This window comes from Martes martes (assembly GCF_963455335.1).
Source record: "Martes martes genome assembly, chromosome: 12".
In the NCBI taxonomy this organism is placed as follows: domain Eukaryota; kingdom Metazoa; phylum Chordata; class Mammalia; order Carnivora; family Mustelidae; genus Martes; species Martes martes.
Window position 1 is genome coordinate 88394530 of NC_137900.1, and position 17537 is coordinate 88412066.

Sequence of the window (17537 nt, forward strand, 5' to 3'; positions counted from 1 at the left end):
CTATTTCCAACCCTGAGTTCTCAGCAACTCCTACTCACACCATCTCCAATTGCTACCAGCATCCACTTATTGGTACTGGTGACTGTGGACACACAGAGATTCCACACAGAAGACTATGTGGACACACAGTCTTCAGGACTTCTTGGGACTGGGGGGGTGGGGGGAGCGCTCCTCATCAGACCACAAGATGCCACAGGGACCAGAGCCAGCCCTAGCTGACAGTCTTCAATCTGCCCCAGCAGCCTGGCACAGGACCGTGGAAGGCAGATAGAACATCCCCAAAGGACAGGTGCAGCTGCAGAAGCTGTGCTTTACCCCTCCCAAGGTGGAAATCTGCACTCCCCACCCCCCACACCCCATGTCCCATCCCTTTGCCCCCAGAACTTCAGGAGAATCCTAGCTTCTGCATTCTTGAGGCAATGAAGAATGCCACCCAGTGGCCATAGGCAGAATTGCACCCGTTGGGGAGTGAAGCACTCGGCTACCTCCCAGTGGCCCTGGTTGGGATCCCAACACCAAGGAAAACCACTACTGCCCACTGGCCACTATAGGGTTCGCGTCTGCTAGGCCTTGTGGCCATGCGCAGAACAGCACCAACTGTAGGGGGCTCGGAGCCAAGGAAGGCAGGCCGTCTCTGGAAGCTGTAAAAGGTAAGGACCACGATCCTCCCCTAGAGTCTCCAGAAGAAACAGCCCTCCCCTCTCCTTGATTTTAGCCCAAGGAGCTCCATCTCAGACTTCCGGCCTCCCAAGTAGTAACCCCAAAATTGCAGCAGTCCAAGGTAGAGAAAAGCTTATCTCAAAGAGATCTGTGGGTGTGGCTTGTCTAATGCAGTGAATCCCAACAACATTCATTTAAGGCCCACAAGATAATTCCACTGGCAAAAAAACACTACCAGCTGTGGCTGAAAAGGACAGGCAGTACAAAATGAAAAGAGGCCTTAGGACCCCCAAACTCTTTTCTGTTTCCCAGGTAAAACATTCCCATCTTTTAATGTCAAATGCCTCAAAACTGAATTAGTGATCAGAAAATTGCTGGAGTAGTGGGTAATTTTCAACAGGCAAGGGGGGAACACGTCATTGGTGCTCTGAGGAAGCCCATTGAAACATCCTCTGGCACAGCACAGGAAGCCTCCAAGGGACAGAATACTTAGCAATCGCCTCTGCAGCAGTGCTGATGGAACACTATTAACAAGATTCGGGGCTTCTGCCCCTGAAATTACTGAAGAAGCTCCCTCCTGCTGATAAGATTTTTATAATCTAAGAGTTCCAGGGCACCAGCCTGTGGCTGCCTGTTCACACAGAGGGGCCCTCCCTCCTTTCCCTCTACTCTTCCCAAACTTTCCAAAGGTTGGAGGACCCTTGAAGGTGGTTAGGGTTAGGCTCTGAGCTGAAGGTTGCGTTTAAGAGAGGACCCGCAGGGGTTGCCTGGGTGGCTCAGTCCGTTAGGTCTGCCTTCAGCTCAGATCATGATCCCAGGGTCCCGGGATTCCCGGATGGAGCCCCACATGGGACTCCCCGCTCCGCGGAGAGCCTGCTTCTCCCTCTGCCTGCTGCTACCCCTGCTTGTGCTCGCTTTCTGTGTCAAAAAAAAAAAAAAAAAAAGGCAATAGAGAGAGAGAGAACCCCCGCAACCCACTGTTCAGGGAATGCCCAAGCACGGAGGAAAAACGAGAAGTCAAACTTCCAGCTCCAGCGCAGGTCTGCGCCTGCGCTAAAAAGATCCTTAGAGGCCAAGTTGCTTCCCACTTCAGAGGCCCCCCACCGTGGGATTCCGGTAGACCTGAATGGGATGTGGACAAACCTTGATAAATAAGAGATTCGAGAGCAAGTACAGGCGAAGCCTCTCTGGGAAGTACGGTCCACAGGGTGTATAGGTCACAAACCTTGCAAAGAGGGTGAATTGGGTTTTGGCCAGGAGCGGATGTCAGAGACTTCTGGGAAATGGAGTCCGGTGGGGCGGAGAGGTCCGTACGCATGACCGGAAGTGGCGCTATTCGAACGCGTCCCCTTTGGCGCGGGAGCTGGGCCTGGCGTTTGTCAGTGCCTGAGACCGCGGTTTCCGAGCTCCCCGGCTGTCCCGTAGCGTTCTGGAGTATCCGGCGGCGGGTTTTCCCACGCGGCGTTCTGCTTGAAACCCAGTCGGTGGTTGCGTCACGGGCTCCCGAGCCGCGAGGCCTGGCTGCCGCTGGAAAGACTGAGAGACCCGGCTGGACGGGCCCAACCCCAGCTTCCAGAGCCCAACATCGCAGGCTCAGACCCGGCCTCTGAGGGGAGAGGCCGGAGAGAAGAGTCCAGCCCAGGAGCACTCAGAGCAGGACTGCAGAGCGCGGCTGGGGCTCAGAGAACTGCTGAGAGGCGGTGGCACGAGGTGTGACCCAAATGCTGGAGGAAGGAGGTGAGAGAGCGGTTTGCAGGAGATCCGCCTTGTTCCAGCCTGCCCATTAGTACAGCTGTGTGACCGGGACCAGAGCTCTACGGTTATCCTTTCCACAAGTAGTTGGGGATTTTTTTTTTTTTTTAAGATTTAATTTATTTGACAGAGATCGCAAGTAGGCAGAGAGGTGGGGTGGGGAGAAGCAGGCTCCCTGCTGAGCAGAGAGCCAGAGGAGGGGCTCGATCCCAAGACCCTGAGATCATGACCTGAGGCAGAGGCTTAACCCACTGAGCCACCCAGGTGCCCCTGTTACCCTTTTTTGAGTAAAGAGTTCTAGGGTCAAGAAAGTTCGAGGCGCTTAGGCCTGAATAATCTGAGTATCCTACCTCTTACCCCGACTTGCTTGATGGACCCATGCCATTTGTGAGTTTAGAGAAATGGGCCCTGGGAAGGAAAAATGGGACGACCCAGGGTGTCCTGTTGTTTCTGATGTTCCAGCCTTTCTGGAAACAGCCAGGGAGTCTCAGAACAGGGAGCCTTTTGGCTCCACGTTAGATTGAGGGCCGGTTCAACGCAGTTGGACTGTGAAGTGGAAGAGGATATTGGGGGTTTGGAATCAGAAGGCGAGGATTCCTGTTTAAGTTATGGGATACCAGTTAGGTCTTTTAACCTGTGTTTCTTCATGGAGGAAAGGGTAAAATTGCGTTAACTACCTCATTTACCTCTAGGAACCATAAGCATCAAATAAAATAATGTCTTTGAAAGCATCTTGAACAATCCTTAGAACAGAACAAACATATATGTATTCTTAACCACCAAGATCTGTGCCATCCTCCCCTACATCAAGGGGTCCCTTTATTGGTCTATAACGCTTCAATTTCGCATCCAGCATTTTGTGTTGTCTTCCCCTAGAGACTTGGAAACAGCAAGCAGGATGGTTGTCATCCTACTGGTACTAACCACCAAAGATGACAAGAAGGTACAGTGGAGTTAGGTACAACTCAGTAACATCAGGTCTGTACTAAGACCTATATCCAGACCTTTGTAGATCTTTTTCTCAAGGCTGTACTGAGATATAATTCATACGCTATAACTTCCATTTTTAACGTCTACAATAAAGTGACTTTTAGTATAGACACAAAGTTGTGCAGCCATCACTACTATTTAATTCCAGAACATCTTCATTACCCTGAAATGAAGCCTGTACCCATTTCATCAGATCAAACTGGGAATGAGGCTCTGTGCGGAGTGTGGAGCCTGCTTAGGGATCTCTCCCTCCCTCTCCCTCCACCCCAGCCCTGCCTGCCCTCTTGCCTGCTCTCTCCTAAAAAAAAAGAAAGAAAGAAAGAAAGAAAGAAAGAGCCCATACCTATTAACCATCACTCGTCATTCCCTCTTCCCCTATTCTATGGATTTCTACTTTCTTTCTTCTGGATTTGCCTATTCTGGACATTTCATAAAAATAGAATTATAGAATGTACGTGTCTGGCTTATTTCACTTAGAATAATGTTTCAAAGTTCATCCATGTTGTAACATGAATGAATGTACTTCATCCCTTTTTGTGGCTGGATAATATTTCGTTACATGGATATACCACATTTTGTTCTTCAGTTATGGACATTTGCGTGGCTTCCAGTACTAGCTATTGTGAATAATGCTGCTGTGAACATGTGTGCCCAATTGTTTTGGGTGGGGTTTTTTTTAAAGATTTTATTTATTAATTTGACAGAGTGAGAGACAGTGAGAAAGGGAACACAAGCAGGGGGAGTGGGAGAAGGAGAAGCAGGCTTCCCACCAAGCAGGGAGCCCGATGCGGGACTCAATCCCAGGACCCTGGGATCATGACCTGAGCTGAAGGCAGTTGCTTAATGACTGAGCCACCCAGCCGCGTCGTGCACAAGTTTTGTGTGGATGTGTTTTCATTTCTCTTGTTCATGTTCCTAGGAGAAGAAGTGCTGGGTTATAAGGTACCTCTGTTTAACTTTCTGAGGACCTGCCACAGTTTTCCCCAGTGACTGCACCATTTCACAATCCCAGTAGCAATGTATGAGGGTTCTGATTTCTCCACGTCCTCATCAACATTTGTTTTCCATCTTTTTTTCTTTTTTAAGATTTTTTTTTTAATTTATTGGAGAGAGAGAGCACAAGCACGGTGAGGAGCATAAGAGAGGGAGAAGCAGGCACCCCACTGAGCAGGGAGCCCAGTGCCAGGCTCCATCACAGGACCCTGAGATCACTACCTGAGCCAAGACAGTTAACCAGCTGAGTTACCCAGGCGCCCCATGTGCAAGGTTTTGATAGTGTGAATGAATTCTCCAACTTCATGTTCTTTTTCCAGTTTGTTTGGCTCTTCTGGGTCACTTGCATTTCTAGATGATTTTTTTTTTCTTTTCTTTTCTTTTTTTTTTTTCTAGATGAATTTTAGGATTTCCTGAATTTCCATTAAAAATTCAAACTGAGATTTTGATAGGGATTACATTGACCACATTGACATTGTAGATTACTTTGGTGAGTTTTGCCATCCCGACATTATTATCCTCCAATCCATGAATCCATGGGATGTCTTTCCATTTATTTATGTCTTCTGTAATTTCTACAGTGTTTGGTAGCTTTCAGTGTACATGTCTAGCATTTCCTTTGTTAAATTTATTCCTAAGTGTTTTATTCTTTTAATGCTTTTGCAAATGGAATTTTTTTTTAATTTTACTTTTGGATTGTTCATTACTAGTGTATAGAAACTGGTTGGAGAAAATGTCTATTCACATCCTTTGCCTAATTTTAACTGGGTTGTCTTTTTATTATATATCTATCCTGTATCTCACAATTTTTTTTAAAGATTTTATTAATTTATTTGACAGAGATCACAAGTAGGCAGACAGGCAGGCGGGGAGAGAGAGAGGAGGAAGCAGGCTCCCCGCAGAGCAGAGAGCCCGACTCCGGACTTGATCCCAGGACCCTGAGATCATGACCCGAGCCGGAGGCAGAGGCCTAACCCACTGAGCCACCCAGGCACCCTGTATCTCACAATTTTGCTGAACTTAGCTGTGATAGGGCTTTGTTTTGTGTGTGTGGATTCCTTAGGGTTTTTTTCTACTTTTTATTTATATATATATTTTTATAGAAGGGCTATTTTATTTTATTTTATTTTTTAAGTAGGTTCCACAGCTAGTGTGAGGCCTGAACTCATGACCCTGAGATCAAGAGTCATATGCTCTGCCAACTGAGCCAGCCAGGTGTCCCTCGTTAGAGTTTTCCATATACAAAGTCATATCTACAAATATTGGTAATTGTACTTCCTGCTTTCCAATCTGGATGACTTTTTCCCTACTTCCTAATTTCCCTGGCTAGAACCTTCAGTATAATACTGAATAGAAGTGGTGAGAGCAGTTAACCTTGTCTTGTTCCTGATCTTAGGGGAAAGTATCGGTCATCCACTATTAAGTATGATGTAAATCTGGCTTTTCCACAGTGGTCTTTTATCAGGTCGAGGATGTTCTCTTCCAAGTTTATTGAATGTATCTTATCAGGAAAGGGTGACAAATTTTACATAATGGCCTTGTTGGTGTTTATTGAAATGATCCATGTGGAGTCTTCTCCTTTTTATTACCTTCGTATATTATGCAGATTGATTTTCATCTGATGAACTGGTCTTGTGTTCCTTCAGTGAATCCCACTTGGTCATTACCTCTCTTGATTTGGCAAATATCTTAAATCTCCAGAGCCACCGTCTCCCAGCGAACTCGGCAGGTGGTAATATTTGTGCGTACTTACCGTGTACTGACGTGCTAGGCATTGTGCCAGCTGCTTTGTCTGCATTTTTCTTTCATCTTCCAGCAACTTTACAAGGGATTACCATTCCCATTTACAGATGAGAAAAATGAGACCTAGAAAGGTTGTATGATTTGCACATTGGTAAGTGGGGGACCTGTGCTACTTGAGAGTCTGTTACTCTAATGACTCCCTGTGTCTGAGTTCTGAGTGAATTGAAGGGATTCAGTGGTAGGAAGGGTAATGGAGACATCGGTCTGCAGATGCAGCCCGAGTCCCCTACAGCCTGCAGTGTCCCCTTCTTCAGAGTGGGAATGTGAGACTCTTTGGCTTGCTGAGCTGTAACTTTTAAGCCTCATTGATTTCTCTCCCTTCCTGCAGAGCTGCCTTCTCCAGATTCTGCCCTTCCCGGAGACGAAAGCGCAGGAGATGAAGGAATGGCAGCTGGTCTCCTCGCAGTTGGGACCCACGTAAGTAGGAAATTTACTCTAAGAGGAAGCCTCTTTTTTTTTTTTTTTAATATTAAAGGGTTTTTTGTTCCTGTTTTTTAATTATAAGAGGACTTCATGTTTATTGTAGAAAACCTGAAAAACATAGAAAGCATAACCCAAAAACTCACCCTTGTTAACCCACAGAGATGAAACACTTAACATTTTCATTTGTCTTTTCAGTCCTATTCTTCCTTTCCTTTTCTTTTTTGTTTTGTTTTTTTTTTGTTAGTTTTTTTTTTTTTTTAAGATTTTATTTTTAAGTCATCTCTATACCCAGTGCAGGGCTTGAACTCCCAACCCTGAGATCAAGAGTCTCATGCTTCATGGGCTCCGCCGGCCAGGTGCCCCCATATTCTTCCTTTTCTTCTTTCCCAAAACAGGTTTGTCCTGCCTTTTTTTTTTTTTTTTTCCAAAGGTTTTATTTATTTATTTGACAGATAGAGAACACAAGCAGGCAGAGAGGCAGGCAGAAAGAGAGGAGGAAGCAGGCTCCCTGCTGAGCAGAGAGCCCGATGCTGGGCTCAATCCCAGGACCCCGGGATCATGACCTGAGCCGAAGGCAGAGGCTTTAACCCACTGAGCCACCCAGGCTCCCCGGTTTGTCCTGCTTTTAACCTTCTTTTTATCTCCACTTCGCAGAATGTGATTGATCCTTCTTCCTCTCATTTAAAGTATTCTACAGAATCATTTCTAGTATATTCCTTTCGTAGTCCTTCTGCCAGGGTGGGAACTGTCTTCTCTCCTTTTTTTCCTGACTAGTCTAGATATTGGTCTGTTTCTTTTCCTTTATAGAAAGTCTGCTCTTGGATTTTTTCTCATCGATTCTCTTAGTAACAAATTTTTTTTCTTAGTTTTTTGCTTTCATCTTTGTCAAATTTATTTTAAAGTTTGATACTTTAATCTCTTGAGTTGAATTTCTAATGTATTCTTCCTTTCTTGTTTATGTTGAAAATGTCTGGCTGTGGATCTTTTTTTCTTATCTATTTCCAAATTGTCACTTTGGTTTCTTTGTCTGCCCATCCAGCTGGTTTGTGCTTCATGGGATAGTGTCTTTTGTCAACTCAGAACAGCCAGGTATAGTGTAATTGCAGAATGCAGGGTTTGTTGGCTCTATTAGCGCAACCTTATTAATTAAATTGCTGAGTTCTTCCATACCTGTATTTTGTTTTTTATTTTGTGTTAACCCTGCTACTGAGTTATTTTAACATCTCGTAGCTGTAGTATTTTAAATTTCTTTTTGTACTTCCTACGGTGTTTTCTTTATTAGTTACATACTGTTTGTTACATAGTTCATGACACTTAAATCTTTATGTTGGATTTTACTCTCTTGACTATTATAAAATGACCCAAATGTTTTAAATATTTGATGGTTATCAAAGAAGACACTCTTTGTCCTGTTGTACGGCATTTCTTGGTATGAAGGATGGATTGTAAGACCAGGTAAATTACAGGTCATAATTTGGAAAGTGATGCTGGCTTCAAATAAGGCAGTGATGGTGCCATGGAGAGAAATGTGTGAACTCTAGTGACACTGTGGAGGGAGGTGAAGACGCAGTGATTTGTGGGGAGCTGCAGGAAAGGGGAACATCACACCCAGGTTTCTGGTGTGGCCCACGAGATAGGTGGAGGTACCATCACTTGCTCTGAAAACAGAGATGAGGCCTTTTCCACCTCCATGCCTTTGCTCATGGTGCCTCCCCTGCCTTGGGTAACCGTCTCTTTCTTCGTCTGAAAACCTTTCTCCTTTAAGACCACCTCCTCTCTGTGGTCTTCCTCTGTCCTCCGTGCCTGGTGTGGCCCACGAGATAGGTGGAGGTACCATCACTTGCTCTGAAAACAGAGATGAGGCCTTTTCCACCTCCATGCCTTTGCTCATGGTGCCTCCCCTGCCTTGGGTAACCGTCTCTTTCTTCGTCTGAAAACCTTTCTCCTTTAAGACCACCTCCTCTCTGTGGTCTTCCTCTGTCCTCCGTGCAGGATTCCTTTTCTATTATCCTGGCATCTGGTCTACCTGTCTTTCTGACATGTTACTACAGGTGGTCGCATACATGTCTGGCTCTCCTTTTGTACTGTATGATATCCAAGTTCATGGGAACATATATTAAACACTCTGAAAAGTTGAGCTTTCACATTTCTTCCTGCTTTCTCATTGCATAAACTTAACAAAACTAATGTTGTTTTGTCTACACTGGCTTGTTTCGTTCCCGAGCATCTGTTAGTTTCTGCCTAGTTCTTTCTTTTCTATAGATACAGCTGTGTATGTACTCTATCCATTTTTATATAAAGTCTGTCAGTTATAAACACGGAAAGAGACTGTATTGGATTTATTTTTGTGTGTCGGTATCCAGTATAGTGTTAGGCTCACACAAAGTGATCAATAAATGTTTTTCTCTCCCATCCTGAAGCCAGTGGGCGAGAAGGAATGTGTGTGTCGTTTCAGGGGTCCACAGCCTTCAGCAGCGTGACTGTAGCTTTTACCCAGGATGGGTGGAGGCACTTGGTCCCTGCTCCGAGGGGGACACCAAGGTTCAAGGAGGGGTTACCAGAAAACGCCAGGAATCTGGTCCTGCTGGGTAAGGAAGCCATTTGAAATGTAGAGCTTACTCAGTTCTGAATATCTGTGGCACTTGCCAGTGTTGACTGATCCCGAGTCGCTCGGACACATTGGGGGATTAGTGTTTATCCTCCTGGCTCCCTAGTGAAAGGTCTCTGCATTCGGGCTTGAGAAACCCCTGAGACTGCAGCTCCCTGTTTTCTTATTTCCCAGGAGGAGTAGGGTGACCTTCAGGCCAGTTCCTCCATATTCAGTAAGTCCCTGTTTTTCTAAGTAACTTGCTTTTGGGGCTTAACTCCCTGACTTGGACCCCTTCTTGGCACCTCATCTGTCTTAAGTACTGTTGCATCCCCCAGCGCCCGGAACCAAGCGGAATACTCAGTAAATATTTGCTGAATGGATGAAATAAATGACCTAACTGGTGTGTTTCCTCATCCCTGAGTTCTGGGGTGGCTATTTATACGTAATCTAAATCTCTAACGCCTGTTTTTCCCCTTGAGCAGGACTTCCAGTTTCCCAGCCCATCGTGAACTCCGAGTTGGACCAGAGGGAAGACAGTCCATGGGCGCTGCAGGGAGGAGGCCTAAGGAGCACCTGCGCCGGTAAGTGAGCCGGCATTGGAGCCCGTGAGGCTCAAGAGCAGAAGCCCTTGAAGTACACATTAGAGCATTTGATGATTTTAACAGCGCTGTGAGGTAGATACTGGTACCCCCACTTTACAGATGAGGAAGTTAAAGCTGAAAGAGGCTGACCTGCTGGTTCAGAGCCTCCCAGCTAGAAAGTGGGTTGGCTGGGCTTCGAAGCAAGGTCTGTGTGATTCCAAAGCCCACTAGTCCACACCTCTTCCTGGCAAAGCTCCCCTGGGCTGGGAGATGTTTGGGACCAGAGGTGGTGTTGCTGGCCTCTGGGGGAATGAGAGTCGTCTTTGTTGGCCTAGCACATTCTCTGCTTGGGGTTCACCTCCCTGAGGCTCTCAGGTGCCCACCTTTACCCATCCATCCAGCTGTGACACCTGCTGCTACTCCCCTCTCTGGCCCTTAAATGGAGGGCTTCTCACCCTCTATGTGAGACCCTCCTAGAATTTCCTAAAGGGCGAATAGTGAGCACCTCAGAAAAAAACAGCAGGGAAGCTGTAGCTGCTGTGTTTCTCTCTTGCTGCTCATCCCAGGCTGCTCACTCCACCCCGGCCTTCGTGCTGTGCATGTGTGACCTCTGGCCGGGCCTCAGGAGCTTCCCACTGGGGTTCCAGCCGTCTCTGATATTTTGAAACTTAAAGCATCAGAGGTATAAATGAACTTAAGAACCTTATGGTGACAAAGCTTTAAATTTATTTAAAAATACAGCCTAATGCTTTATATCTTCATTTCTGATTATTATTACTACAAGGCCATGAAAAATGCCTCTGGCAGATTTTCTGCACAGTCCATCAGAACGCTTCTCCTTCCCATCTTACTATCTACTTTCTTTTTTTTTTTTTTATATATATTTATTTGACAGACAGATCACAATTAGGCAGAGAGGCAGGCAGAGAGAGAGGAGGAAGCAGGCTCCCTGCTGAGCAGAGAACCTGATATGGGGCTCAATCCCAGGACCCTGGGATCATGACCTGAGCTGAAGGCAGAGGCTTTAACCCACTGAGCCACCCAGGCACCCTTACTATCTACTTTCTAAACAGCCTGTCACACGTTACCTCAGCCTTTGGTTACCCAGGAACCACTCGGACTTGCTGAAATCCTTTTGCAGGAGCCTCAGTGGTCCCACTGCTTCCCCTCAAGGCCCTCTGCTGCCCAGCACCATTTCTGCTGTGCGGGGCCTCTTATCTTGGGCGGTACGCCCTGTGTAGAACTTGTGGTGTTATGTGGATAGGGCAGTGGCTGCATTTTTCTGGAAAAAGATTTCATCACAGCCTCAGAGAGTTTCAGGATCCTAAAAAGGTCAGATCAGCACATTATTAGGAACAACTTGGGAAGGGGTGTTAGCATCAGCGGTCCCCGCTCTGAGGTATTAGAGTGTTGGTGTGGACGCAGGTTTGGATGTAGACCTGTGAAAGAGGCTTTCTGGTCCTGGCTTGCTACTTACATTGCACTGACTCGAGTAAATTACTAAGTTTCGTGGTCGCTTCTGTCTCTGTCTTAAAAATGTAGGTAACAAAATCTTATTTTACAAACTAATATACATGAAAAAAAGTTATCAGCTATGGAGTGCTGTATTAGCTGTATGATCGTGAAGTGATTTGAGAAAAGTTTCAGTCTGGCTGTTGGAGTAACTAAACCCTGCTTCGGTGGGGTCGCACCTCCGCTCTGAGATTCACAGAGCAGCCTGGGCATTGCTCAGCCACCGTGGGCTGCTTTCAGAGCCCTCTGGTGCTGCATCCCACCCGCGCCCCAATGGCAGACCCTGGTCTTTAAAGTACCGTTCACCTCACTGGTTGCTTTAGGAACTTCTGTTGTGGCTCTTAACACTTGCCCAGGCCCAGCTGGTCAGTTTGCCTTTTTCACATTGAATTTGTTACTCATTCAGTCAACAAATACACAATAAGCATTTGGTAAATCCTGGAATTGGTTTAGCTACTGAAGGTACAGCAGAGAACAAGACATAGTCCCTGCCTACGTCCTGTGATGTGAGGAACATAAACAAAATGAATAAACAAAATGACTGATACAGTGTCAGACAGTGAGGTGTACTCTGAAGGAAAGCAGGATAAGGGCATAGTGACGGGGAGTACGAAGGTGAGATTGGGACTACAGAAGGAGGTGGGGGCAGCTGTCAGTCAGATGGCTAGGAAAGACCACTTGGAGGAGGTGACATTGGGACTGAGGTCTAAAGGAAGAGCTATGTGAGTGTCTGGGAGAGGGACATTCTGGGATACGGCAGGTGTTGAGGCACTGGGTTGGGAATGAGCTTGACTTGTATTAGGATCAGAAGACCCTAGGACTCAGTAAGCAGGGGGAGAGTCATAGGCAGGGAACAGATCATTCTGGGCTTTGGAGGCCGTGTACGGTGTTCAGATTTTATTCGTATAGTAAGATAAAAGTCCTTGAGGGTTTTGAGCAGGAATGGGGACCATACTTGATTTGTGTTTAAAAATAGCATATGGAGGGGGCACCTGGGTGGCTCAGTGGGTTAGGCCTCTGCCTTCGGCTCAGGTCATGATCTCAGGGTCCTGGGATCGAGCCCCACATCGGGCTCTCTGCTCAGCAGGGAGCCTGCTTCCCTTCCTCTCTCTCTGCCTGCCTCTCTGCCTACTTGTGATCTTTGTCTGTCAAATAAATAAATAAAATCTTTAAAGAAAAAAGCATATGGAGAATAAGACTTCCAGGGTCCAAGAGTAGAAGCAGGGAGATCATTTAGGTTCTGTGGTAGATATACCAGGGAGAGAGAATGGTGGCTGGTGGCAGGACATTGTAGGTATTAAAGCCAATAGGTCTTGCCAGTGAATTGGAAGTGGGGGGTAGGGGCATTAAGGATGATCCTGGCCTGAGCAGAACCATGAACGAGAAGACCTGAAGGAGACACTGGCTGGGAAGGGAAAACCAGTTGTTCTGTTTTGGGCACGTTTGGTGTGGACGTTGTTAGTCTCCTGCAGGAGCCAGGTGGAGAGGCGAGGCAGGCTGAGGTAGGACAGTTCGTGAGCATCATGCAGTTTCCCGAATTACTTCTTTCCCCCACCACTGCTTTTCTTGGCACTTTTCTTCCTCTTTCCATCTTTTCTCAGATAGATGGTCAAGTTTTCAGAGCTGTCAAAGCCATACATGATCCAGATACTGAATTACATGGAGACGCCCTGAACCCAAAATGGGGACTGCTGTGCTCATGGTGGATTGGGCATTAGTACACACGTGCACTCTGGAGGGAAACCATTTCAGAAGGCTCACAGGGAAAAAGCCTAAGATAATAACAGGTGCTCATATGACGTTTAACTATCCCTCAGGTACCATTCTCGGTCCCTGATATGTTTTAACTCATTTAATTCGCACAGGAATTCTGCGAGAGCTACATTTACAGATAATACATCCAAGAAATGGGTTAATAATTTGCCCACAATCACATAGCTAGTAGGAGGTGGCGTCAGGATTTAAACCCAGACTATCTGGTTCCAGATTCCATATAGAAATTCAAGTAAAGGTCACCCAGAACTAACCTTACTATTCTTTCCTCTGAGAAACTCCGTAGCCCTCCCTGAAACTCCACCCTGTTACATGCAAGTACCAGGGCCAGAGACAGCGGTGCGTGGGGCCGTACGGTTCCATTTTCCAGTATTCTACATTATTCACATTTTAAAGTTTTCTCTTAAAATGAGGGAGATCCCCGAAAGGGTTAAGAATCATTAACTCTTCTTTTAAAAAATACCTATTTTCTAATTATAAAAGCAATATTATTTATTCTATTTAAAATGACTTTTTTTAGTAAAACAGGTTAATTTGAGATTTGGAACAGGATAAAAAAATCAAGGTCCCTATCATCCCTTTCATCTTTCTCATATAACAAAATGCAGTGATAATTTTTTCTTTGTTTTCTAAAGTTTTCTTTTTTAAGTAATTTCTACCTGCCCTCCATGTGAGGCTCAAACTCATGACCCCGAGACCAGGAGTCACAAGCTCTAGCGACTGAGCCAGCCAGGTGCCCCCTAATGGGGAGGCTCAGACCAGAGTTTGTACCTTCTTCTAAAGTGGAAATAACAGTGTGTAAGTTTACATGCTCCTTTTTTTTCATGTAACAGTAGTTTTCTTTTTATCACTGCATGTTCTCTGAAAGGTTTTTTATAACTTTTATTATAATATTGACATTGGAAAACATTAGAAAATACAGATAAGCATTGAAGAAAATAAAAATTGCCCCTGGTGCCACAACCCAAAGACAACACAGCTTACACTCATACTGTGTATCTTTGCAGTGTTTTCTCAGTAAATACCTTTCTGCAGAGGAACTATGGTGTGCCTGTTTCAAACATGGCCTCTGATTGCTAAATAGGGTCCCTGTATTGGCTCTACTGTGGTCATTCCTTTATTAAACATTTATTTGGGTGTTCGCTTTTCTTTGGCAAATAATGCTGTGAGCACTTTTGTCAACATAGCTTTGTATAATTTTTCAGTCCTTCCTTAGGACAGATTCTTAGGGGTGCGGTTCTCCTGTCAGCATTTTAAAGACTCTTTGACACATGCCACCAGATGGCTCTGCAGAAGGGTGGTCACACCAGTGTGTAAGATCTCATGATGCTGCATTCCTACCGACACTAGAATTTTGAAATGTAGCTGATTTGATAGGTGAAAGAATTCATCTTGCTGGCGTTGGCCATCAGCTTTTTAAAGTGAATTATTTAAACCTGGCAAGCAGATTGCCCAAAACCAGACCAAGAATTGTGAGACTAAGAAGACAAGTGGAGACTGTCTAGTAGTTGCCAAAGCGGAGGAAAGGGTCAGAAATGTGGAAGGGAACATTGCATCTGAGAGAGATTAGAGTAAACTTCTGCATCCCTGGCAGGTCAGGAAAGGGAGTCAGGCACAGTGACGTATCCGAAGAGCCATCGTGGTCAGTATTGGGGGTGAGAGGGGTGCAGCATCAGGCCTGTCCGCACAGAAGCTCGACCAAACCCCATCAGCCTTTTGTCTTTCGGTAGTACCTTTTCTTCCACCGAAGGGGGGCAAAATGCTTTTCTAAATATTTTTCAGACTGGAAGATTATGTCTGAATCACCACCCGAGCGTGACATTTCTGAAGATTCATTCCAAGACCCAAGTTTAGAGCTGCCCCCTGGGGAGTCAGATCACAGGAACAGTGACCTGGGGAAGAGCTTCAACCTGAGACCAGTACTTTCTCCACAACAGAGAGTTCCCACAGAAGTGAGACCCCGGAAATGGGACGCACATGCAAAGAGCTTCAGGAAGAATTCCCCTATAATTAAGCCCCACCGAGCAAAACCGTATACTTGTAGCGAATGTGGCAAATCCTTCAGTTACTGTTCCTCCCTTTCTCAGCACCAGAAGAGCCACACTGGGGAGAAACCCTACGAGTGCAACGAGTGTGGGAAGGCTTTCAGCCAGAGCTCATCTCTTATCCAGCACCAGAGGATTCACACCGGAGAGAAACCCTACAAATGCAGCGAATGCGGGAGAGCCTTCAGCCAGAACGCAAACCTCACGAAGCACCAGCGAACTCATACCGGAGAAAAGCCCTACAAATGTAGTGAGTGTGAAAAAGCCTTTAGTGACTGTTCAGCCCTTGTTCAGCATCAGAGAATTCACACGGGGGAGAAGCCCTACGAGTGCAGCGACTGCGGGAAGGCCTTCCGCCACAGCGCGAATCTCACCAACCACCAGAGGACCCACACGGGGGAGAAGCCGTACAAGTGCCGTGAGTGTGGGAAGGCCTTCAGTTACTGTGCCGCCTTTATTCAGCATCAGAGAATCCACACCGGGGAGAAACCATATAAATGTGGGGCATGTGGGAAGGCCTTCAGCCAGAGCGCAAACCTCACAAACCATCAAAGGACTCACACAGGAGAGAAGCCCTACAAGTGCGGCGAGTGTGGGAAGGCTTTCAGCCAAAGCACGAATCTCATCATCCACCAGAAGACCCACACCGGGGAGAAGCCATATAAATGTAATGAGTGTGGGAAGTTTTTCAGTGAGAGCTCAGCCCTTATCCGACATCATATAATTCACACGGGAGAAAAACCCTACGAGTGCAATGAGTGCGGGAAAGCATTCAACCAGAGCTCGTCCCTTAGTCAGCATCAGAGGATTCACACTGGTGTGAAGCCCTATGAATGTAGGGAGTGTGGGAAGGCCTTCCGGTGTAGCTCTGCCTTCATTAGACACCAGAGACTCCACGCTGGGGAGTAACCAGAGAGAGGACCAAAGTGGGCTGGGCCCTGGCAGGAAATGCAGGTGGTCTGAAAACCTGTGGAGACCTGGGACCTTACAGTCTGTCGCTCAGAGCCACACGCCAAAGCACCTTTAATAAATAGTCCCGATTTCACATGTCACAGGTGGAAGGTCTCAGGAGCTCTCTTCTTTCTCAACTCTTCAGTGAACATCAGCCACCCATCAGATTATACTGGAGACTTACCTTTATTCAGTGAACCAAACTCCTTTTTGTGTAGCAAGCACCGCAGGAACCTTGGTTTATAAAGATTAAGTGGTCAGTGAGTGAAGGACTTCGTTTTTTTTTTTTTTTTTTTTTTTTTAAGGTATTTGAGAGACAGTGAGCAAGAGTACGGGAGCAGAGAGGGAGAATCAGACTCCCCACTGAGCAGAGAGCCAGATGTGGCGCTCGATCCCAGGACTCCAGAATCATAACCCAAGCTACAGGTAGACACTTACAACTGAGCCACCAGGCGCCCCGACTTGGTTCCTTCTTAAAGGCCAGGTGTTTTGGTGATGGTTAGTTCTTGAATGAGGGCTGTTAAAAGAACCAACACTGGGACACCTGGGTGGCTCAGTTGGTTAAGCGGCTGCCTTCGGCTCAGGTCATGACCCCAGAGTCCCACATCGGGCTCCTTGCTCAGCAGGGAGCCTGCTTCTCCCTCTGCCTCTGTCTGCCTGTGCTCACTCTCTGACAAATAAATAAAATCTTTAAAAAAAAAAAAAGAACCAACACTAGACAGGAATGAAGTTTCCATAATGGGGCCAAAGAGGATTTGGGGGGAATAATTCAAGTGAGGAAAGACTGAACAAGCTACAGTCTATCGACAGCGGGGGCAGGATATCCACTCTTTAAAGCTCTATATGGGATAATTTAGACACTGCTAGGCCCAATCTCTAAGATGTTCAAGTGTTTGTTACTGTTACAAAGAAAACACTCAGAAGGGAATAGGCTGAGCATGTCCAGAGGAAGCCAGTGAAATCCCTCACAGGCCAGTGGGTCCTTCACTTCTCTTCCCGGAGAAGTTTCCTTTAGAGCAAGATTTTCACTGTTGGGGAGTTTCTTTCTCCCTTGCTGGGTCTCACCTTTGGCATACCACCCTCGCCGCCAACACGACCTCACCTCCACGGTAAACCCTTGTGGTTTGGGGTTAGGTGACCCGTTGACTTCAGATTCAGCTTTCACCACCCAAGGCCTCTAGCTTTGGTTTCTTGGTCACTTGGCATAGGTCCTAAAAGGCTTATCCTTCCCTCATTGACCTGAGTTCTCAGGTAATCCTTCCTACTACAGTTCTCCAACTCTGCTTGGGCAGGGGGGGAGGGGGAACCCACCTACTTTAAAGGCCTATTGACAAAATTATGTAAAGCAAGAATATGACTAATGCCAAGGAAGTTAAGTTCTTGGGTTATCCCCAAGCCGCCCCCCCCCCTTTAGGCTGGTACCCAGACGCTCCTCTAAGCTACTCAGGTATAGCTCACCCCAGT

At 46.4% G+C, this 17537-nt stretch overlaps 1 protein-coding gene across 1 annotated transcript; it reads left to right on the plus strand.

Annotated features, from left to right (window-relative positions):
- Positions 1-1991: 1991 nt before the first annotated feature.
- ZNF79 (zinc finger protein 79) lies at positions 1992-16334 on the plus strand. The gene is made up of 5 exons (XM_080819194.1): positions 1992-2397; positions 6527-6615; positions 9077-9209; positions 9694-9792; positions 14860-16334. Exons 1-5 carry the CDS (start codon positions 2382-2384, stop codon positions 16029-16031), a joined length of 1509 nt encoding a protein of 502 aa, XP_080675320.1. The 5' UTR covers positions 1992-2381; the 3' UTR covers positions 16032-16334.
- Positions 16335-17537: the final 1203 nt, after the last annotated feature.

Bases quoted from the DNA above. Each gene is read 5' to 3' on its own strand.
- ZNF79 (XM_080819194.1), top strand. The intron at 6,616-9,076 runs GTAAGTAGGAAA...GTGTCGTTTCAG, and splicing joins TCCTCGCAGTTGGGACCCAC to GGGTCCACAGCCTTCAGCAG. The intron at 9,210-9,693 runs GTAAGGAAGCCA...CCCCTTGAGCAG, and splicing joins CAGGAATCTGGTCCTGCTGG to GACTTCCAGTTTCCCAGCCC.